Raw genomic sequence first — 23465 nt, forward strand, 5'->3', positions numbered from 1 at the left:
CTCTAGCATTTGGTAGTCTCTGCTGTCACTGACAGGATGAAGTGAACCCTATAATGACACTTTTCTCTAAAAAGAGCTCAATCAAGAGGACTCCTCCAGTGCTCTCTCTCACTCTCTCTGGCACACACACACACACACAGAAACACACTCTCAGAAGTCCATAGTACGATCCCTGCACACAAACTTGTTTCTCAGATGTCGACATTCATACACCTCCATATACATTCTTCTTTGCAAACAAACACACACACACACACACACACACACACACAAACACACTCACACCCACACACACAAACAAACACACACACACAGTGTGAGTGGAAGCTCACATGAGCCACTGCTGCTTCTCCTTGTTGAACTGCTCGGCCCACCTCCTGGTGAGCTCCAGGTAGAGTTCAGGCTGGTGAGGCTGGTAGTCCAGGTACAGCCGGGTCACTGTCTTCTTGGACACGGCCCTCTCGATCTGTGTGCCCTCGTGCCACTCGTTGAAGGAAGTGATGGTGACAATCTCTGGCCGCACCGTCAGCGCCGCCTGCAGGGCCGTCTCGTAGTAGCGTCCGTTGACGCGGTTTCGCGTGTTGTGGTTGTTCCACGGCCGGATGCTGGTGTCAATGTAGCCGGGCCCGGCGCTGGGGATGAACAGCAGGTTGTTGCCGTCGCAGAAAGCCTTGATGGCCTTCCAGTTCTGGTGGGAGGAGCCGAAGGAGAAGCCGTTGGATGCGAAGTAGGTGTACATGCCGTCAAAGCCGCCTGCCAGGATGTCGTGCTTGTGGCGCTCCTCCACGATCAGGGCGATGAAGACCCCGTCGTAGGCCGAGCCCCGCAGGCTGTGGGACCCCGTGGGTGTCAAGAGGTCAGACCAGGCCTCGGGCGGGGTCAGGTACGAGTCGTAGATGTAGAACAGAGGCAGAACTTTCCCCGTGCTGGAGGTGAACTTGTAGAAGGCTCCATGGTCCCCATACCTTTTAATAACACAAACAGTATTCAGTAAACAATCAACTGTGAACATTTTCATGGTAGGAGGATCTTCTGTAAGTAACCAAAATCAGTGAGTCCATTACCCTAGTCCTTGGCCGGTAACAACATGTTTGCATACAAACCAAGTATCGCACCTGGCACTCCATTTGAAAGCGTTTTTCGGGATCAAAACAGCGTTTGTAAATGAAATATTTATTTCAACGGATCTCACTGATCGATACCGATTAAACCTACTCATTATAACTATTTGTAAGCTTTTAGAAAGCTTGAATGTTACATATTGCACCGCTAACACTAAAGGAAGTCTCAATGGGTTTAGCTTTGTGCTCACTCTATGATGTCCCTACTAGTATTCATGTGAAGGAGAAGCTAAGCAAAGTACACCTACCTGTCTATGATGTACTTGATATTGTCATGAACACTGTGGTCAGTCCGTCCTCTGTAAGGCTGGAGGTGAAATGCAACCTTGGAAGACAACGAAAAAACAGTGTATGACTTTCCACTCATTACATTATTGTTCCATGTCTTTTTGACAAGTCTGTGCTGCAGTCTATGGCGACCTTAGTTGGTATTGACTCAAACGACAACACAAAAATTCCCAGGGAGCATTCCCATTAGGAAAGGTGATGGAAGAGCTGAAGCGTGTACAGCTGACTCAGTGGGGTACTCATTGCTGGCCAATCAGAAACCTGAGAACACGCCAGGAGAGCCTTATGATAAAGCAATTATATCAGCGTCACAGCTAATTACACCTGATTGGATTTAACCCACAGCAACACGTCAAAGTGAGGAAAGGCAAACAGCAACATTTGCCATTGGTATGCTGTACTACTAAATGCTAATTAAGAAACTTTTTTACAAAGTGTTCTGGAGGTTTCAATAGTTTAGTTCGATTACAGATGATCTATCCCCAAGACATCTGTCACCCAATGAAGGTCCAGTTAATGGATCAGAACTGGCAATTTGCCATGATGGGGGCCAGTTATGAAATGAACTGAAAAGTGCTTTAAGCTTATTTTTTAAGGACAGAGAGGAGAATTCCATAACTTTGAATAATATATGATGAAAGTAGAAGGCTTTTCTTCTTGCGCAGTGGATTCCCAAGGGTAACAGCATGGAGGAGAAAGGCTTTCTGAGTGGATGGATAGAGCCATTAGCAGAATGGAAGTCACACCTCACAGCAAGCAAATACAATAGGTTTCATGTTTGTATTGTAGATACATCATTCTTGTCTTACTCTTGATTAAATGTCTGTATGAGCTCTCCTGTCTTCCCTTGCTGCAGAAGAGGTGGCATTATCCAGTGACAAATACGCTGTTGTCGTTAGATAATTTCAAATTAGCTGTGGAGAACATACAGTACAGTAATGAAACATTACAAATCATGCGGTAGGTTATGCAGGTTTTGCATTTTTCATGAGTTGGAATTCTTTGTTATGGCATGGGGTGGAGCCCAAGCAGCAGGGCCTACTGTGCATTACTGCTCCAGACTGGGTTGGAGAGAGAGGGTTGGAGAGAGAGGGTTGAAGCATCATTGAAATTGAAAACAGTGGCTACTGGGCTCTCAGAAACAGTTTCTGTGGTAATGCAGCTCCTGGCGACAGAACAGGGCCCAGAGTATCATCATGACATTGAGGCATACGCTAATGGGTTGAAGTGATGCTGGTGGGGAATTGGATGGTTGAGCGAGATGTTTTAAACGGATGCTCTGCTGTACAGATAAAGAGCAGGGGAGAAAATCATTGTTGTCACTAATGGCGACAGCTAAGTGCTTTGTTTGGTGTTGGATGGCAATGTGCATTCCAATGCTTTCAGACATGTCTTTCTCCCGATCGAGCATTGCATTTACATTTTGAGACAGGCCTGCTGAATAGGCCACTAGTCTGGAATCACTGTCCAAAAACATAAGTGAAGGGACAACTCTGCCTAGTAATCTGATTAATTTCTTGGCTTTATGGTGCTTAATGTGGAAGTGAGACAGCAGCAACACTTTCTAATTATTTTCTCAAAGAGAAAGAGCTGTAACAGTCTCTCCCTCGTTGCGGATGACTGCGGCTGCTGGAATAGCTAGCTCATTTTCCATCCGAGACGCATAAGGCCATTACGCAGCTGCAATTTATGAGTAAATGAGACCAAGCAAAGCAAGAGCATTTCAATACAACACCAACAGAGACAGCCCTAACAGCAGCACCAGAGCATAGAATTGGCTGAATAGAATGGAATTTAATGTAACACACTCTAACAAGGCCTATAGGAACGGGATTTCAATTTTCATTTCCATACATTAAACTACCCAGACGACACTTCAAATGGGAAACACACGAGGCTACACCCTACTGAACACTGCCATTGAACATTAAAGAACATTCTCATAACAGTTAACAATTAGTCCAATTTATGTTGGGTCGGCAAGCTAGATCAACTTCTTATCAACATCAACTTCAGCAGCGGGCAAGCCGAGTGACAGTACAGTATGTGAGTGGAAGCTGGGAGGAAGCTGCATGCTGTTCAGTGCATCTGGATTGTGGAAGCGGGGAAGTGTGCCAGCTTCGCTTGGACACCCATATCCCCCCTCTGTGCAACATGCCCTACTTACTGACTGGAACATGTACAAGCCCCTCAGGGCCGGGATTGTTCAGGGATGCAAACTGAGTCATGGGATCCACATCCCCTCTGTTTGCAAGCCCGTTCTCAGGCCTGAGGTTCTCTCCAACCCCAGTGCACTCGTGCTCAATCAGCACTGTGGAGTTGAATATTGGCGTCAACCGCAAGAGGATCTGCTCTTAAACTATTGTACTGTATAGACGTTATACAAAAGCTGTGTGGGTGTTGAGAATTTTTTAAGGGGTTGTTCTACATTGTTCTTACACAGAACAAAAACAGCCTGTTTTCTGCAGGGTCACCTGATGTGTCATCTTGCAGAGCCACGGTGAGCCTCCAAATTACTTCTGGGTAGAGATGACTTGACGTGAGGTCACATGTTTGAGTGTGTCAGTACTATAAGACAGAACCTGGTCAGCGTTTGCGAGGACTCGGTACATGAGGATTCAGCGTGTCTGATGGCATTTGAGCCCACGTCATAGGCAGAGCTTGGTAGATTGCTCTGTCAAGCGGCAAGTTATGAAGGATCTGTAGCCCTCGCTCATTGTAATCCCCCTCAGCTCAGAACATAGAGACAAGTTTCAGATGTGACAGATTGGACAGGACAGGGATGACTAGACTGGTAAACAGAGAGATGGACTGATGAAGCAGGTAGCATGTCAGATGTTCACCTGGAGGAGAACTGACTAAAACAGGTTATTGCTGCTGGTGCTCTGAAGACAGGCTCGTTGTCAGGTTATTTTTCCCTTTGAAATCCCTGTCTCTATCTCTCCATCCCTCAGACAGACACTCTTTATCATTCTCTTTCTCTCTCTCTCTCTCTCTCTCTCTTTGATAAGGTTGAATTGCTTTCATGAATCTTTCATGATGAACGTATTACTATTTACCCTTATATACACTCACTGAACACTTTATTAGGAACACTATACTAATACTGGGTAGGGCCCCTTTGCTCTCAGAACAGCCTCAATTCTTAACATCAATAGATGTTGGAAATATTCCTTTGAGATTCTAGTCCATGATGACATGATTGCATCACACAATTCCTGCAGATTTTTCAGGTTTTTCAGACTTTCCACCTTCAGGTCCACTTTTTGTTCTATTGGATTCAGATCCGGTGACTGGGAAGGCCACTGAAGAACACTGAACTCATTGTCATGTTCATGAAACCAGTTTGAGATGACTTTTGCTTTGTGACATGGTGCATTATCATGCTGGAAGTAGCCATTAGAAGATGGGTAAATTGTGGCCATGAAGGGATGCACATGGTCAGCAACAATACTCAAATAGGCTGTGGCATTCAAGTGATGATTGATTGGTATTAACGGGCCCAAAGTGTGCCAAGAAAACATTCCCCACACCATTACACCACCTCCACCATGAGAAGGTGTACAGGTGTTCCTAATAAAGTGTACTGCGAGTGTATGTATCCAGTACACCTTGAAAAGGTCACACCTTTTGGACTGCACATAAACAACAATGGTACTTATAATAATGCTACTTACAATAATGCTACTTTCAGGGAAACTTTTGCCTGAAATCCCCTGCTAATACTCCACCCCAGCATGGTGTAGATGACGAGCCACAATTACAATTAATCTTAGTTAGCCTTTTCTTATATAAATACCAGGGAGATTCCAATACAAGAGGGTCTTGTTTAATTGCATTCTGAAATTTGCATTCGTGCAAAAATTGATCAGAGCCAGGATTAACTTTTCCTACTGTGAGCAGTTTGTGAAGATTTATGCATGTAAGGCACTCCAGCGACCAGAGCTAGATGTCCCTGTGAGCAGTGGGAGGATGAGGGGCTGGTCAAGGGGGCCGGCAAATGGGCCGGTAAAAGAGGATACCTCAGCAGAGTACCACACAGTGCCAAGTTATTTAAGGTTTCATTACCATCTCACTCTGGCCTGCTTACTGTTCGCTGCTCTCTTTTCACAATAGCTGATTCTCTGTGGAGAGACAAAAACTTGGCACAATTTCTTTTGATTTCCACCAGAATGCCATAGAACCTCTGCACGCAGGAAAAAACCTCTGCATTCCAAGAAAAAACGTTATTTTCTTGCAGTCCAGTTCTTGCTTTACAGCCCCGTTAATATGCCATGTGTGCTAATGCTAGTACAAAAAGACACCCCTTCTCATTTTCCCCTTCTGCTGGCATCATGTCTAACCATCTCAGACACGTATTGTGTGCTTAATCTTGTCGTCTTTTTCCCACGCTCCAGCACAGATGCATTTTTTTTTCTCCCTGCAGCGAAAAGGCTGAAGGAACAAGCTGCATCTCAGAGGAGACAGCCGTGACTCACAGCATGCTAGCCTGCCAAAACGGATGGGCTTCATCATCATCGTCTTGTGTGAAGAATAGATGACCAGTTTGTTATTGACCTCTGTCTATGAGACAGAGAACAAAGCATCTTTCATCTGGCAGAGGCGTCATGCCCTGAGGGGGCACAAGGGCATGTGTCCCCCATATTTATCTTATTTTATCATAATTATTTTTAAAAAGATCCGGGAGGGTTATGCTGGACTCGTCATGTAATGTACAATTGACTAAAATAGCTTTAATTCTTGGGTTATGTATATAAGTTATGCAAGTGTTACAGTTAAACTCATGACATTTACTTAAAATGACCATTCAACAGCTAAACATGTATGTTTAGATAATCTATGCAGATTATCTAATAATTATTAAATTATTTATTTTAGACATAAAACTGTATTATAGATTGCAGGAAAAAGCAGTTTCAGGTGTTAGAAAAATACTAAATTGTCCAGCTTCCAAAGAGGGGAAAGCCCCCCTCCAACTTCCCTCCTTCCTCACTTGGTGCCCCCTCTAAAATATTGGGTGGATTACACCCCTGACGCAGATCCATAACGTTAATTTTTTCATACGTTTTTTATTGCCCAACTCTTATCCCTCTGGTTGTGACTGACAGTTAATTACGTAAGTACTGTACATATTGTGACTGTGATCGCTACTTTTTACTTCTTTAAAAATTATTAAGTGAGCATAATGTACCATCCTCTGATTCCAGCAGTAACACAACAACACAGCACATCAAGAAAATGAACATTGTAGTCTTTAACTTTTCTTTCTTACAAACAGAAGAGCTTTGATGGTTGTTGGACAGTAGAGACGCACACAGGGTGCTCAACACCCGGCACATTTAAACAAAGTAAAGCAGCCGGTTAAGGTGTGAGTCTCTACTGGCAGTGAATTATTGATGACACCCAACTGGAGAGAAGGGAGCTCTTACATGCATTTCTCTCTCATCACACAGACCTCCAACTTCATTCACACAGACATGAGGTTCACAGTGCCCTGTAGCAGCTTTTAGCAGTCATTCAAACACAGCATTTGACACACAGACACACACACACACACACACACACACACACACACAAATCATACTGCCCTAACGCAGCTATCTACTGACACACATATACATCACCCAAAGTGTTATGAAATAGCTCTGACATACATTCACAACTATCTCCACGACAGCTAAGCTACTTACACACATTATACAGACATACACGGCTAATGGCTTACACTTAACAGATATACAACTCAATCTGCCCTGCAGTTGTTTATGAAGTCACACACAAATGCTTTCAGTTATGTCATCTCTGCCATGATCAAGCCACAGCTGTTGTCACATAACATTCATCATCAATGGAGATCTTGAATAAAGCTGCTTTGTCTCTCTGCATCTAAAGTGCCTCTGACATTACACGTATCACATTACGAAGGAGAGGCCCTCTAAAAGTTTCCAAAGCAGTGACACGAGGCAGAGGGACCAGACGTCGAATTGTCAATGCAGTTGTTTTCCCCGGGATGGTATTTTTTTTCCGACCTAATTGGCTTTTCTTCATGTGGTTCCCTGATGTGTTCTCTCCTGCTCATTCGGCCCGGACAGACAACTGATCTCACCGCAGCTTTCTGTCCCCCTGTGCTCTGATGTTAGACATGCCATCATCTGCTGCTCAATGATGGGATGCCATCCCCAAAGTACCAAGTCATGTAGGTTAATTCAGCAGAAGTTCTACCTCACTGCCTTTCAAACCCCCCACCCCCAGAGAAAGAGGCTTCTGTTTATAGTGTCTAGAAGGTTCAGTGAGGAAAAATACGCTATACTGTACACTATGGACTTTGGTTTTACACTTTAAAGTCAGACTGAAATGGAGATAACTAAATAACGCTCATAGTAATGCCCTAACTTGTTTTTAATTGTAATTCTTGACATTCAAAGGGTAAGTTTCATATCTATTTTTTTCTCAGAAATAATGACACTATAAATAAATCCATAAATCCACTAACATCTTCTTGAAATGGCCTAAGGTGACCAATGACTCCAGCTTCAGTTCCTCCTGAAGGCCATTCCAAGAGGATGGGGCATGAACGCTAAAAGCTGTTCTCCCAGAAACTGTGGAAGCATAGGGAACCTCCAAAACTAGCCAGTCTTGAGATCTTGTGATAATTTGCTCCTATCAAGAAGGTCGAGTCTGATTCTAACTTTTTTTAAATTTGATTTTCTATATGTAATTTAAAACAAAGATCATCATCAATATAGATGCCCAGATATGTATAATGAAGAACTCGCTCATTTTGGGCACCACCCAATGTACATATGCATAAATCATCAGATGCATTTTTCTGTGATCTGGAAAGAAACATGTGCTTGGTTTTTCTTGCATTACATACCAATTTCAATTTAACAAGGGTTTTCTGAACAGCAGTATATATGCCATTTAGCTGACTCTTCTATCCAAAGCGACTTACATTGCAATGAGTGCATAAATGTTTTCAGTATAGATGGTCCCATGCTCTCCCGACTGAGCCACAGAGGACCTCTGCCAGATGAAAGATGCTTTGTTCTCTCTCTCATAGACAGAGGTCAAGTAAATGCAGCCTGAAGCTCAGAAAAAGCCTGATTTAACACCATCACACACTGTGTTCTATCTGTTAAATAGTTTTCAAACCATCTACATGAAGCCTGTTCAAGATCTATTTCACTGCATATCACCACTGGTGAAATATGTGCTTTAGGTCTGTATACTTACACACTATACTCATGTCAAAAACAACAATATAGTGTCGGTCTAATAATGATTATTTTAATATTATAAAGACTGAGCCCAAAGCCAGCATCTGTCTGTTCTAACCTTGAGGTTGTGTCTGTGAGCAGCATCAAGGATAGCTGGTACCAGGTCTTCTGTGGGTTCCCCGTTGTCATCAGCCAGGCCTGGAGGATACCAGGACAGCACCATAACCCCTAAAACACAAACAAGTGTATCTCAGTACCATAACCCAAAAAACTATAAAACACAAGTTTACTGTATGTCTACACAGTAACTTTTAGGCTGGCAAATTATACCACACACCTGATGTCCAATTGTGACCCTCAGAAAGCCCTGTTCTGCTGGATTTCAATCATGTTGGTCACCATAGATTTTAGTGTGACATTGAAAGTGTCATTGCTGACAGGTGTATGCACATCCCTTCAGGATTCTTTTTATTCAGATGTATATTGTAAAGCTTTGTTTGGAATACACTTTACTCCTTGTGGTGCAAAGTCTGTTTTCTGTATCACTTCAGCAGACAATGTAATCTTTTAGACAGCATGAGTGATGTCTTCCATCTGTTTGATGAAATATGCGGATGCCATCCTGCATGCAGTGAATCTTTAGATACTCTGGCTTCACCATAAGAATTAGTATCTCACAGCACAATCGCATACTTTGTGACAGCTCGTAATTTCTGTGTGGCTGGCAGGGGATGGTCGCACGCACTCTGGTGAAGCGGAATGGCTTCACATCAAACACTGTTGTTTTCATAAAGCCAGGCGGCTTCCTGGCACATGAAGTATGCACTCAGGGTTAATTCATCAACTCATGTCCACTTGCTCCGAGGCTGCGTGGAATATTTGATTACAATATCTAAATAGCCATGTACGGGTGTATTAAAAAGTTATGACCTCGCTATTTCATTGTATTAATGGAGCCCCTGTGGAGCAGGCTAGTGTCAGACTATCAGTCATTGAGGCAAGGGATGTTATTTAGAATTTCGCTCTGTCTTTGTGCCAGTTGCTCTAATTAAATTGACTCTTTTTAACTATGCACATTGTGTTGGCTTTCCTATGTTCCATCTGTCACAGTGGGCGGTATAGGGGGAAGGGGGTTACGGCACGCTCATTCCAGATGATGTGCAATAACAATTTACCCGGGGCTGCAGAGGGACATTATCATGGGCTGTGCCATCATTTGGCAAATGATCACCCAACCCTGTGGTTTATAACCTCCTATGTGTTTACTTTTAACCTTTTTTCACTTAGTGGAAATACTAATACTATTTCAGACACCTTGCTTGTAAACATGGTGGAATGGAGACCTAAAGTAATGCATTATAGAGACAATGTAGATAGGCCTGGATTTGAACTATCTAGTAGCCTACTATCAGATTCCTGTGCTAAAAGGAGATAAAAGATGTGCTAATACGTCCAACTTTGAGCGCTGCCTTTTAGTTGTGTTTATGTCCTTATGGGACAAGTATACATGCAATGCAAAGATATCACTTTTTTTATTCTTCTTAAACATTCATACAGTAATCTATGTGTCGTGATGATCCGGTTGGAAAAGGCTGCAGTCGTGTTGGAGCAGGTGAGCGTGTGGAGCTGTCCATTGCGTGAGTGCTGAAATGTGCCCCATAGAGCGCAAGGGAAACGACTGTTCGCAAAGTTGCAAAACCGACTTTAGCAACTGCTAAACTAATCCAACTATTCTGATTTTGACAATTTGTTGCCATGTAAATCAGTATACTTTTAGAATAACCACTGCACCTTTGCACTCTACCTGCTGCAGCCGCTCCGATCTGCTCCATATGCGACTCCAACACGTCCGGGTCTCTCGAGCTGTATGGACCAAGCTGAGGGTAGAAACTGGAACCGATGTCCTCTGGTGGCATATGCCTCCCCTTCGCATAGCTAGCAGCTATTTTGGGGTCCCAATGTGGCACCAGGACATGGTCCCAGTGCATGTATTTCCCATCCATATGTGGAGTCCCGTACCACACGTAGTAAAAGATGTGGACGTCGTAAAATATCGTTCCTTCAGGACCAGAGTTCGATAGAACTCCTTTGACGTTGCCGGCAGCTAGGCGCGCTTGACTCGGGGAGACAACCGCGTCTTGGGACACGGAGCGCCGGTCCACCTTCCCCGCAATCATCGGCAAAAGATCTAACCCCGGGGCCATATCAGAGAAGCCATCGCTGGGCTTAAGTGTTCTTAAGCCCATCATGGTTCCAAAAACGAATAGTGTGAATAGGAACAGAGCTATACATGCTTTCTTCCGCAGCCTGGCCATTGTGAATCAAATGTCTCACAGAGGCAATTCCCCCTGGAGCGAAAGGGTGGACGTGATGGAGTAACCTAAACGCGTAAACAAGACCTACTGTATCTGCCCCTCTCCAAACCGCTGTTTCGCCTACTGTAACAGCCAACTCACAACTTGAACCCTCGAGAGGTCTCGTGCAGGTAGCTTTCTAGAAGGAAATATTTACAACAGACATGGAAAAGCTATCAATAAATTGTCATTATGCCCCCCCCAAAAAATGGCTCCTGCAATATAACTTTATGATTAAAACAGTTACATGATTGCGGACGATCGCGTTAGATGACGCAGAGACATTTCGTATGCAGTGCGTTTACAGAATAAAGTTTCATGAATTCGCGCTGTTAAAATCTGAGGAAAAGATTCAGATTCCTCAGATTCCTTGCGGTTAGATTCGGTGAGTTACCGGTCATTCGCTGTTCAAGCCTCCGCCTTGTTGTAGAGCAGGGTAATAGGCTACTGATATAATGGCTATACTTAATACAGATACGCCCCCACGGGGGGGTGTAGCTGTGGTAAAGCATTATTTCAAATATCTCTCTCTCTCTCTCACACACACACACACACACACACACACACACACACAGTGTCCGAATTACACCGTGACACACGATCTCGTTCATTGGCATATTGCTAACCTCTAACCACCCCTGTTTTGTTCATAAGGAACAAAGCTCGAGGGTGTCTGTCACATCGTTTCAACATCCTCATCAGCGAACTACCTATAACGATGAACCGCAGCACAGCGGGCAAGCGTCAATGTGTTAGGTGTCAAACAAGGACACAAAACATGTTGTGTAATATTTTTGCAACTACAAAGCATGTGCATAACGCACAGTGACGGATGCATTTTGACGTTCATTTTTCACAAAACGAACACAGTCATAATAGTCTAATAGAGATAATAGAGTTTTAGAGACAACAATAATCGCTAATGCCTAATACTAATGCCTCAAATCATTTTGAGAAGAGAGATCGTAGCTTACCGTTATTGTATGTCAGAAGGCGTATAACCTAGATAGCTGAAAACTTTCTCGTGTGACCATACATTTTTTCAATAGTAGACCGCTACGCAATTTCTGCATTGTGGAAACTAGAAGAACTATAGCTCCATCTAGTGGTTGACATATAACTTCTATTGTCTCTATATCTCATTTGTGCTATTAGTCTCACAGAAGCAGAATAGTTCTGAGTACAGTCTGACTTTTTTAATGGGCCATGCATTATATTGAGTCTGCTTATTCATTTTATTGACTGAGTCTGCCTATTCATACGATGTTTTATCTTGGGGGTAAGCCTAATGAATAATTCTGAAGTGGCATGCAAGTGTATTTGCATCCACTAGAGAGTGCTCAACTTTTAAAAGTAAAGAAAACAGCAGAATGGCGTGACCCCGAAGGGTGACTCTACCTGTCGCTGAATAACAACGCTGTCCAAGGTGCTGAAAGTAGTCCGTGGGCCTCTCCACCACCACTACTACATAGCCTATCCAATCCTAAATAGATTCCGGCTAAATGAGTAAGTGAATACTGTCAGAGATTTGATGGCATAGCTGTCAGCTGATTTTGTAACCTACAGATGTTGCTTTATGATCTGAAAAACGTCTCACTTACTGGCACGTCTGATTAATTGCCTTCGCTAAATGTCCGGTGACATTTGTGCAATTTGTCATTTCCTCTTTTTCAGAGCAAAAGTCTCAGATCGCAGAATACCTGGTGCTGCATTTGGACCCAATTGTTCAAATGTCGGATGGATGCTCTTTAGTTTTTAGAATATGTTTCATAATTGACAAATTAGGCCTACTTTTTTTAGCGATGATGAGAAAACGTAGGCTACATGTTGTCACAGATGGCTGGAGGTTGGAGGTTGATGGAGGTTCATGCTATTGGCAACAGGATGCGGCCGTTGAAAGCCTCAAACATCTCTATTGCTTCCATTTTAGTTGAGCAACAGTTTGTAAAACAGCCACTCAACATGAATTCTGTTGCAATGGTGAGTGACGCTGAACTGATTATGAAAACTTACTGATGCGTGGAGCCACGGCTACTAGCCGCAGATAATTTGTATATGGGAAAATAAAAGCCCCAATTTATTTAGAAAATAGCCTACTAGTGACCAGCTGTTGTTGTTTTTTTTCTCAATTAGAGCTCTGCATTTGTGCTGTCCCCGCATTCAAAGCAAATTTATTCGAGTAATGGCGTAATAACACAATTATTTTGAACTATGAAATATTTAAGCAGACGTATCAAGTTGTATGCAGTCAGTCGGGGACCTTAAATGTCAGACTTTTAAATTAAACCCATGCATGTAATTGAAATGATTTCAAAGAATGCGTAGGTGCGTTGGGGGTTCCCCGTTTTGGTAACGGTTCAGGAATTTCAATAACCGTTAGCCTGTAACAAAACAGCTCTCTGTATGGTCCAGTAATTAAGAATAGCCAACACTAGGCTTACCGAAGTTACTTGAATCACGTCGAAGTATGTCAGATTAGTGCATTGATATATGGGATTAGTGTCATCTTCTTTTAACCTCTCGTCTTCCTTAAGTGTCTCAAATACCCACAAGGGGTCGTGGTTATATCAGGTTTGAATAACTGGATTTCAAATCCCAAAAATAGAGCATAGGCCAAGGTGAAATATAATGTTTTTTTTTTTGTTACATCTGACTGCAATTGTGTATCTTAACTTAATAAAATAACAACGATCATGATAGTAACCTACATAAGGTCGTTTTCGAATATGAATGAAGTAGCATAATAATAATAATAATAATAATAATAATAATATTAATAACAACAATGTTATCAGAATTATTTAAAATAATGAATGCCGTTATTATGATGATAATAGCAGCAAAAAACAGCGTAATATTGTTATTACTTTTAACATTCGTATCATGATCTTACCATATAATAATAATACTTATTATTATTATTATTATTATTGTAATCCTTATTATTATTGTTATTATTACTATTATCATGACTTCCAATTTCTATCATGCAGTGGTACGATAATGTTGCATATGTCATTTCAGTGTTAAGAGAAGTTTAAATAATCAGTTACTCTGTTCCTTTTTTCTTCATTTATCATTCCACAAGGACAAGAGTCAACAGTCAACTTAACATATGTGATCAATCACTATTGATCCGTGAATTCGTTTCACCAGCTTGGTCTGTTTTATGTTGCAATTCTGGCAGGGCTGTTGATTGTGAAAATAGCCTTGTTTTATTAAATTTGTATTATTGCTGCCAGATTTGCATAATATTCCCTCAGTGTGAGTCTAAAAACCTTTCAGGCAGTAGATTTTTCCAGAAGGTACGGATGATAGCTGATCCAAGACTTATTTCCTTGGTCAGGTCCCTTCCCCCTACGATGCTTCACCTCAAACGAACCACATGTTTACCATTCCAATCTATTCTTTTTCATGCATCAGCAACATCAGGACAGCAACAAATTGACTGATTGCCATGAAATACATTGAGTATTCAATGATAACCCAATCACGTTAAACCTAATTAAGTCAACCCAATACGAAATAGAGAATCGTATTTGCCAACTTGGAAAACATTGTTAAGAATATCCATAATTTATTTATTATATAATGACCATGAAATGACACATTTTGTTTGGAAATTGTCATCCGTTCATAGTTTGAATATATTAGCCTACCAAATTATTGAAAGATGACCTTAACCTTAACATCACTAAAACATGTTGTAACCTAAAATGTGCATATTATCTCAGTTTATTTATTTGGGTAGGCCTTAACACTGCATGCGTGCGTAATAGGTTGTTCAACAGAAATGCAACAAATCCCATGGATGGAATGCTGTCTAGTTGGTTTGGAGTTGGCTCTGATCATTTGCATTGTAGCCTATTGTTTGTTTTATGTGGGGGTCGAAGGCAATGCTAATACGGACTGGGGCCAGAGACTGGGGGCTGGGCATCCTCGATCCAACGCCGTGATCTCTGGTTTTGATTGGTCACTTGCCACATTTGGGTCCTTCCACCGTGGAATGTGCAATTTATCAGAGTGTGGTCTGTAATTGAGAATCACGTGGACATGACCGAGAGGGTGGGGGTCGTTGGTGGTAGGAGATGCGAGGTGGTCATTTGTATTGACCAACAGTGAAAACTGACCAGTGCAGGAATAAAGACGTAAGATCCAATAGAGGGTCCGAAAAGTCAACGCACGAGAACCAGGGACTAATTTAAGGATAGTCGGGACAAACCATGGCAGAAGGTATACATTTTACAAAATTTCGTTATTTGGTTTGATGTTAAGGTGAGGATGAATGGGGAGGTATTTGGGGGCTGGGTTGCCTTGCATTGTCTTCTCGATTTTGGGTGATTCTTCTACAAATTCTACCCAGTGACCCCCACCCCTCATTGTTTGGGACCGGGTTGCCAGCCCCCCTTTTGTTTACCTCGTTCTCCCGCTTTTCCCCTCGCTGTTGAGCCTTTGCATTTCAGAGCATTTTGCATGAAAGTGGCAATCTGTGAGGATTACACAGATCGAGGGGGGAAAAGGATACTGTAATTTGGGTGTTTATTTTGACTCAAGGCGAGAACTAGCGAGATGGGTTCTGTTTCTAACCAGGAATTCCCAGGTTGAGTATATTAAAAATCACAATTTTCTTTGAATAATAACATTTTTTGAAAAAATAGTTGTTTGATAAAGTAAACTAGTGTTTAATATTTTTAAAATAGTGTTTTATCTTGTTTGGAATAGACGACTCATTTTTCACGGCGTGGTGTAGACAAAGTAGCCACTAAATCAATTTGAATTAGTTTAATTAATTTCCGATACAAACTATATACATTTTGTTACACATATTCGTTTCAAAATGTTTTATATCAACTTAATTGTAATGTAAGTCATTTAGCCACACATTTAATTCAGTTCAACATAGGCCATCAATGTTGCCATGCTGGGTTTCCTAAATCATTTAATGTATACATTCATTAATTCCTCTTTTCATACTCGGTACACCTAGAATGAATTAATGAACGACATTTTAAAGAATGTAGCATAAACCAAGTTAGGGCACATCTCATTATTAACCCATGAAGTTTTGTTGTTTTAAATGATTTGTGGTTAGCCAACTTATATTTGTGGAGGAATACTATTGGTGAGGTGAGACGTGATTAGATGAAAAGGAAAACATTGATCGTTGATGCAATGATGCAATTTTGCCTTCTGCAATCAAATATCTGTGTTTTGAACATCTGTCTACAACCGCGTGAGGAAAAACAATTCAACTAATTTCTAATGTGTCTTTTTCTCTTGCATTGCGTTCAGTAGCCTAACATTTTTGAGGAACTTGTATTGTTCCAAATTACAGGAGTCTCTACCAAGACCGAGGAGGATGAGGGACCAAGTTCCGAGGAGGATTCGCGGTTGTTCCACGGCGTCGGTGCGTGCAAATGGTTCAACGTGCGCATGGGCTTCGGATTCCTGTCCATGACCAACCGAGAGGGCGTCCCACTCGAGGAACCGGTCGATGTGTTTGTCCATCAGGTAAGATGAGTAGCCTACCTCGGTTTTACAATTGTATAAGTTGTCATGCAAAATGTGGGGTATTGGTAACACAAAAACTTGCTAGTAATTAGTAATTACCTCTTTGTTCGGCTTTCACCGTTTCTCTTTCCTTAAAAACACGTGTTGCTGGCAAACGCAATCTGAACATGTGACCTCGTGGTCATGTATGTGGGATGCTTCCTTGCATAGAACTGCTTCGACTGTGACACACTGTCATGCATATATCTGCATATATATCTTCACGCCTTTATGTAAGGTTCTGTAACACAAATATACTCAGGGACAGAGCATAAAGCATTGATTAATTTAAATAATGAATTTATACACAACTTTGTGTATGTGTTTTGTTCTATTATGGAATTCAGGAAAACAAAGCTTGTTCCATGGAGGCGTAGCCTATACAATGTTCTAAACAAGGCTCTTAAAAGTTTGATAGTGAATTACATGCATACATTTTGTTTTGATTAGGTTATGTATGCCTAAAGTTATGATAAAGCCCATGATGGAACGCTTCCCAGGTTAGCCTCCTTTGAAAAGAATATGGGGGGATGGGTACCTTTATCCCTCTGCAGGTCTCATGTGAGTGAGACCTTCCACCACTGTCTGATAAGATAAAGGCTTAGCATCTCATTGAGAGAAGCCCCCTCAAGCTGGTCATTCACTTCAGGTTCCTGTCATAAAGTGATTAAAGGCTCTTGGCTGTCTTCACTATCCTAGCGTATGTTAATGGTTAAGGAGGGAGGGAGATTTTGGTTTTATCTCCCCAAACCTGCCCCCCAGACCCCCAACTGAGGAGGCATTTGTCCCCCAAAGGGCCTTTCCTCCTTTTCAGGACTGCAGCTACATATCTTTTTTTCCTTGAAATTTGAATCTGGTATGGACTCTCTGCATGACAATGCAGCATATCAATATGATACAATAGGAATACATTTTGGCTTCAGCAGTTGATTTTATCATTCCTGTATCCACATTCCCCAAGTTTCACTGTAAGGAGTGATGTTGCCTATACATGTGATTGATTTGTCTCAATTGACTTGTTGAGATTCCAAGTGATAGGAATATGACAAAGATAGCAGGAAGGTATTGTAATAAATGATGATTTATATGCACAATATTGTTCATAATTTTCAGTGGGGGAAACTATGAGAGGTCCTATACTGCCTTTGTTTGAATTTTTCCCAGCTTATCTATAGGCTTATTGGCAAAACATCGATCACAAGGCCAATCATCATACCTGGAATACCACAATGAAGTGAGGTACCATGATGAATCTTTCCTAAATAGATTTTTTCTTATATGAAATATCTATTCACCCAAGTTCTCTAGTTATATCGCAAAATATTCATCTAAGCTCTTTGTGAAGCGCTGAAAGCAAAGCTCTTTTGAACCCAGTGTAGATTTCAAGCCTTTCCAAGCATGTGTTTGGATAAGTGAACAATACCACCGCTAACGATGTAACTCAGACCTGTCACATCTTCTATAGCCAGCTTCTCTACTAATTTCCTCCCCTAGCCATCATTGGAGAATATGGGTCTTGTGGATCTTGTGTGTCCATGATGGACGGATGGGAGTTATGGCAACGAGGGATTTAGCCTTAAAATTAGTGGCCGCGTGTCAGGGAACATTGACTCCCGGGATCCACTGGCCTTTGTGCCGGTGGACAATAGGGCAATGCATCCCAGTGAAGTGCTCTTCTCGGCCATGACCGAGCCCCTTTTTGTCTCAGCAATCCCTCCCATTGTCCATTCCTCTGATGTCTTCTTCTTCTTCTGCCCTGTACTCTTAGCTGTCTCAAAGCTATAGGTAGTCTACAGTAGACCTCCATATTGGCCACTTTCACCACCACCATCACATTGGTTGGGTTTAAGGACATATGTGTCCCCTGTCTTCACCAGGCATGTCCTCGGGGGGGGGGGACACACTCTTCTGGGGAGGTCACACGTGTGAGGGGAAGTGGGATAGCGGTCTGTCACTGTGACTGACACACAATGGGCCAGCTTCCAAAGGGGACCATGCTGCTGCCACCCAAATGTTGAAGATGACCAATCGTTGTTTCCCCTTCTGCTTGTGGCTTTGCAGCAGATGCCCCAATCTGCTTTCTACTGTTCCGAAAGAAAGTGAGAGGAAAGAGGTCACTAACCCTAACCCTTTTGCATCAGATCCTATAGTGGCATGCAAAACCTATTGCTGTCTCCTATTGTCCCCTATGAATGAAAGGTACATTAAACAGCAGCTTAGATCCACTTCTTCTCTCTTTGATTATACTTTGATTATACTCGTTTTGCAGTGACATGGTCAATCCAGTCTTACTATAGCTGCCATTGACAGTCCTAAAGACCATTGACAATTGCTGATGCCTTTCCTCTTATTCAAATATGGGCTGGGGACTTTAGCAAATGGCACTCTGAGCCAATAAAACATCCCAAGTGTCTCCAACCCACACTTAAGTGATATGGCTGTCAGACTTTTCCTGACACTGAGCTGTGTATGAAACAATGGGTTGTTAGTCGCTGTTGTCGTCAACCAAACTCTGCAATAATGGAAATCTATTCAAAGTTACACAAGATTGAAGTGAGCATTTAATCCTCTCATGGTGAATTGTAGAATAGTTGTGGACACCTGATAGTTGTTCCTTACAGTCCATCCAGGAGGTCTTGTGTTTGGTTGTTTCTTGCATTACCCAGGCTGTCTATAGCCTTTTACACCCTAATGCACACCATACTATCACACCATACTATCACACCATACTATCCTTCCCCCCTCTTCTCTCAGAGGTTGTTTCCCTCGTGGGTAAATCTCTCTTGTGAGCAGCTCAATCAGGGTCACCTGAGGTGAATGCAGCGGAAAGGGGTTAGGGAAACGGGCTGTGGGCATGCTAGCTAATGTTAGCTAACTGTTTTGATGTTAGCATATCCTTAGCATTGATGCTCCTTTTTTTAATACTTAATATGAAATTACAGCATTTTGATGTTTTTTTTTATCATCACACTTAGGTATTTGACCATGGATGTTGATGTTGGTTTTGCCCCTACCAATGCTATACATCTATATCCCTGCCATTCAAGCTGTAGAATTACCTTTTTTGAGTATCCTTTTTGAATGGATAACATGCAGAATATGTCACCATCAGTAAATGCACTGATATCAAAAGTAGATACGTATCATTTGGACTGAGAATGTGTGCTCACCCTCATCTTATCTGCATGCCTCTCTGCCAAACAACCATCCGAGGAATGTCCCCTGACCCCCCAAGCCCCCTCCTCTCCTCCCTTACCCCACCCCCAACACTAGCTCTGCATCCTGCAGTGTGGTGGTCAGTGTTTTAGTGGATGTTTGTGATGTGGGTGGGGGTTGGGGTGGGGGTTGGGGTGGGGGTGGAGGAGGCCGTGTGGAATGCTGTTCTTTTGGAGGGGGGGATGGGTGAAGGTTATCCTATCATTCAGGTTTACCTCAAACACAGGGAGACACGCCAGTGTTGGGCAATGCGCAAATATAGGAGTGGAGGACAAATAGTCTGACTGACAACAGTGAGACTTTGTAGTGGCTGTTTATTTACGAGTTGAGGCGTAATCATCACCAGAGAGGACAGATGCCAGATAGTGCCTGACTGTCTCAGTCTGATGCTATCACAGAGAAGTTGAAGATAGTGGGGTGTTCACAAAGGGGTCAACTTCTCACCAGGTTGACTATTAGTTCATGTGTTCACTGATGCTGCAAGGTGTTGAGACATTTTTATTGCATAGCTATCGATTTGAGACATACTATGCAGGAGGACACGTAACATATTGCAACTGTATTATAAGAGACTCAAAAAGCCTTTGAGATATGGCTTTTAAAATAAAGTTCCTCTATAATACATTATGTTTCATATCATCATCATAGCTGGCAATCATCTTCAACCACAGATGTGGAGTGGAGTGATCTTCAGACTGCCATAGCATTGTTCTGATGGAGAGGACTCTCTTTCTCGTCCATTCAGAGTAAGCTGCACATGGAGGGCTTTCGCAGTCTGAAGGAGGGCGAGGCGGTTGAGTTCACCTTCAAGAAGTCAGCCAAGGGCCTGGAGTCCCAGAGAGTCACAGGGCCAGAGGGAACACACTGTGTGGGCAGCGAGAGGAGACCCAAAGGCAAAAGCGTCCAGAAGCGCCGCTCAAAAGGAGATAGGTGAGCATGCATGTCCAGTCTTTGTTAGCTACACGTGGAGAACGTGCACATGTATGAACATACACAAATTGTACATGCAGACATTTTCATACTCACATTTGTATCCTCCCAAACAGAATTTGAATGATGCTGAAAAGAGAACAGTTTATGAATGTCATTATTTTTCTTAAAATGGAGAAAAAACACTGTATGAAGATTACGTAATCAAAACTGCCTATCTCACTGGCATGCATACCATTGGAGGGGTCTACAGGCAACACTGAAAAGGTGGTGGACTAAAATGTTATCGTTGAAGCACTGTCATTTTTCCATCCATAGTGGCCTATTCAAGAACCCATTTTGGATCTGATGTAAAATGGTCTTTCAGTTTTATCCCATCCTCCTGTTCTCCTTCTCCCCCAACCCCCACCTCTGGCCTGGTTAGGGTCACACAGGCAGGCTTGATGTGTGACCTGGATCAATAACTGTTTAAATCTGTAGGCCCCCTGTGTATTCACACCCGGTCATTCTCTCCTCCGACCCTATTCCACCAATTTGGTTTTGTGGTGAAGAAATTGAACTAAGAACAATAATGTTTCTCATTGCATTTGCATGAGAATTATTGTTACCATGATCCCTGCAATTTGACAGAATAAGTCAATATTTAATGTATAATTCTTGGTCAGTTGTGTTGGTTATCCAGATGTTCTGAATGAGTTGTTATAACAGCAAATGTATACCCGGTTCTCGTTGCCTCAACTACTAGTATTCCCTTATTAGTTCAGAAATTCTTATTCTCCTCAAACAGGTTCTAGAGAGAGAGTAATAGTCGTGGGTCGTTCTCAGATCTAGATATTGTGAGGGGTTAGAGGTGTATCAATGTGGTCCTGTCAGTTGTGATTAGACACAGAGTGTCGTCAGCGTGAGAGCGGAGGTCGTTACTGCCTCAGAGACTCCTGGGAGGACCTCTGCGGTTCAATATCATCTCCCAAGAGCATGATGGTCCTAAAAGATATCATATGGGTCCGCCATTTTCTTTATCCAATGGAGAGTAGTGCTTTACGGTTTGTCCAGTGGAATTCTGATATCCTATATAGGTTTAAATATGATCCATGATAGTCCCGGAATATGTGTTTTTTGTGCATGGAATACGAACAGAGGGGCCCCATGGTACTTAGTTGGACTGTGTTTAGGACATAAAACATGACCATAGTGAACCACTGTTTCCTACATTTCGTGGACCACCGTAGCGAGTATATATGACACAGCTAAGGAAAATCTGTTTAATTGATAACAGATGTAGGAGCCCGAGAGGGGTGGGGAGGTGGGGGGGTCAGAGGTCACCGTTGCCGTGGCAACCGTGTATAAGTAAATGGGGTAGGGGTTGGAGGTTAGAGGACCGCAGGGGTCAGAGTTCGAAGGTCATTACTGCGGCTTTTTAGACAAAGGACCACTTCCCTTTTCCTGCACGCTCTCTCTGATCGATGTTGGGCTAGGGCTTCTGTGATGGTAGACCTTGACACCACCCCTAACTGCCACTGGTACAAAGACACTGACCCATCCAGAGCCACATCTGCAGCATCAGTGGGGGCAGGGGGCTCCTCAGTGGCACAGTGGTGACAGCCCCACGCCCACTGCCCATCTGTTACTGGCCGCTGCACGCGTGGCCATTCTGGGGCCTGTGTGTTTAAACAGCAGCCTTTGATGGCACCCCTGATGGCTACCATTGACCCCATCCTGTGTGGACTGCTTTGTATATTCTATGCAGTAGAAGTTGTATTGTCACCACACTTGATTGAATGGGGGGGGGGGGGGTACCAATACTGATACCAATATTGTGGAAAAGACTGAAAGGGCAGTTTGTGGAGATAAGCTAAAACCATCACAAGTACAGTAGCCTACTGAAACATGAGAAGCATCATGCTTGATCTCTACAAAGTTATGACATATGCAAGTTAATGGGTTAAAGGACCATGCCATCATAATTATGCACCCTGATAACTGACACTGTAGATCATTTCTGATGAGTGACTGCATTGCCTTTAGGCTGACAACTACCCAGAGAATCTTTTTTTAATGTATTTGTTACACTTCAAATGCGTATAATTTGCACACACTGCCCTCTTGTGGACTATAGGTGGCAGTGCAACATGGAGCACATTGTGAACAGCACAATATCAATTCTAAATTCTTCTTCTGTTTTCTAGGTGCTACAACTGTGGAGGTCTTGACCACCATGCTAAGGAATGCAAGCTGCCACCTCAGCCCAAAAAGTGCCATTTCTGCCAGAGCATTGCCCACATGGTCGCCAACTGCCCAATCAAAGCACAGCAGTCCTCACCAGGTTCTCAGGGAAAACCCTCCTCCTTGAAAGGGGAGGAGGAGGAGCACAGCCACTCACCCCTGCCCCCCGAGACCTCTGATTGAACGAGGAGACACACAGGAAGGAAGCCGGGGAAGCACAGAAGCCAATCAAACTGCTTAACTGGAGAGAAAGACACAAGTTCCTTTTCACCTGTTTAGCTGCTTTTTGAACTACCTCAGGTTTCTTTTCTTTCTTTTTTTCTTTTTACAAATGATCATGAAGAATGTTACTGAAATTGTCTTGGTGTAACACTCAGGAATACAGCTGTATTATTGCACTCAGGAAATATGTTTTTTAATGTATGAAACTGCAATGATTTAAGCTTGTTATAACTTATGCCATATAATATTATGTTTAATGTTTTATAGTATCAACAGTCATTTATTTTATGTGAAACCATGATACTCTGCTGTTGCCAGAATCAGCAGAGAGCTCAGAATCA

At 42.6% G+C, this 23465-nt stretch overlaps 2 protein-coding genes across 3 annotated transcripts; one reads left to right on the forward strand and one right to left on the reverse strand.

The window, feature by feature from the left end:
* Positions 1 to 328: 328 nt before the first annotated feature.
* On the reverse strand, positions 329 to 10944 carry LOC310810840 (glycoprotein endo-alpha-1,2-mannosidase-like protein; the record flags this gene model as incomplete). 2 transcript variants are annotated; one of them, XM_083678698.1, is made up of 4 exons in its annotated part: positions 329 to 965; positions 1370 to 1446; positions 8748 to 8857; positions 10434 to 10944. In XM_083678698.1, the coding sequence occupies 4 exons, from the start codon at positions 10942 to 10944 to the stop codon at positions 329 to 331; spliced, it is 1335 nt and encodes a 444-aa protein (XP_083534824.1). The 2 variants fall into 2 exon arrangements, with proteins under 2 accessions (XP_083534824.1, XP_083534823.1); XM_083678697.1 differs by having other exon boundaries at positions 1370 to 1488.
* Positions 10945 to 15552: 4608 nt separating this feature from the next.
* On the forward strand, positions 15553 to 23085 carry lin28aa (lin-28 homolog Aa; the record flags this gene model as incomplete). Its single annotated transcript, XM_083679783.1, has 4 exons — positions 15553 to 15583; positions 16319 to 16494; positions 20495 to 20679; positions 22866 to 23085. The coding sequence occupies 4 exons, from the start codon at positions 15553 to 15555 to the stop codon at positions 23083 to 23085; spliced, it is 612 nt and encodes a 203-aa protein (XP_083535909.1).
* Between the last annotated feature and the right edge of the window lie 380 nt (positions 23086 to 23465).

This window comes from Argentina silus (assembly GCF_951799395.1).
Source record: "Argentina silus genome assembly, chromosome: 10".
Classification (NCBI taxonomy): domain Eukaryota; kingdom Metazoa; phylum Chordata; class Actinopteri; order Argentiniformes; family Argentinidae; genus Argentina; species Argentina silus.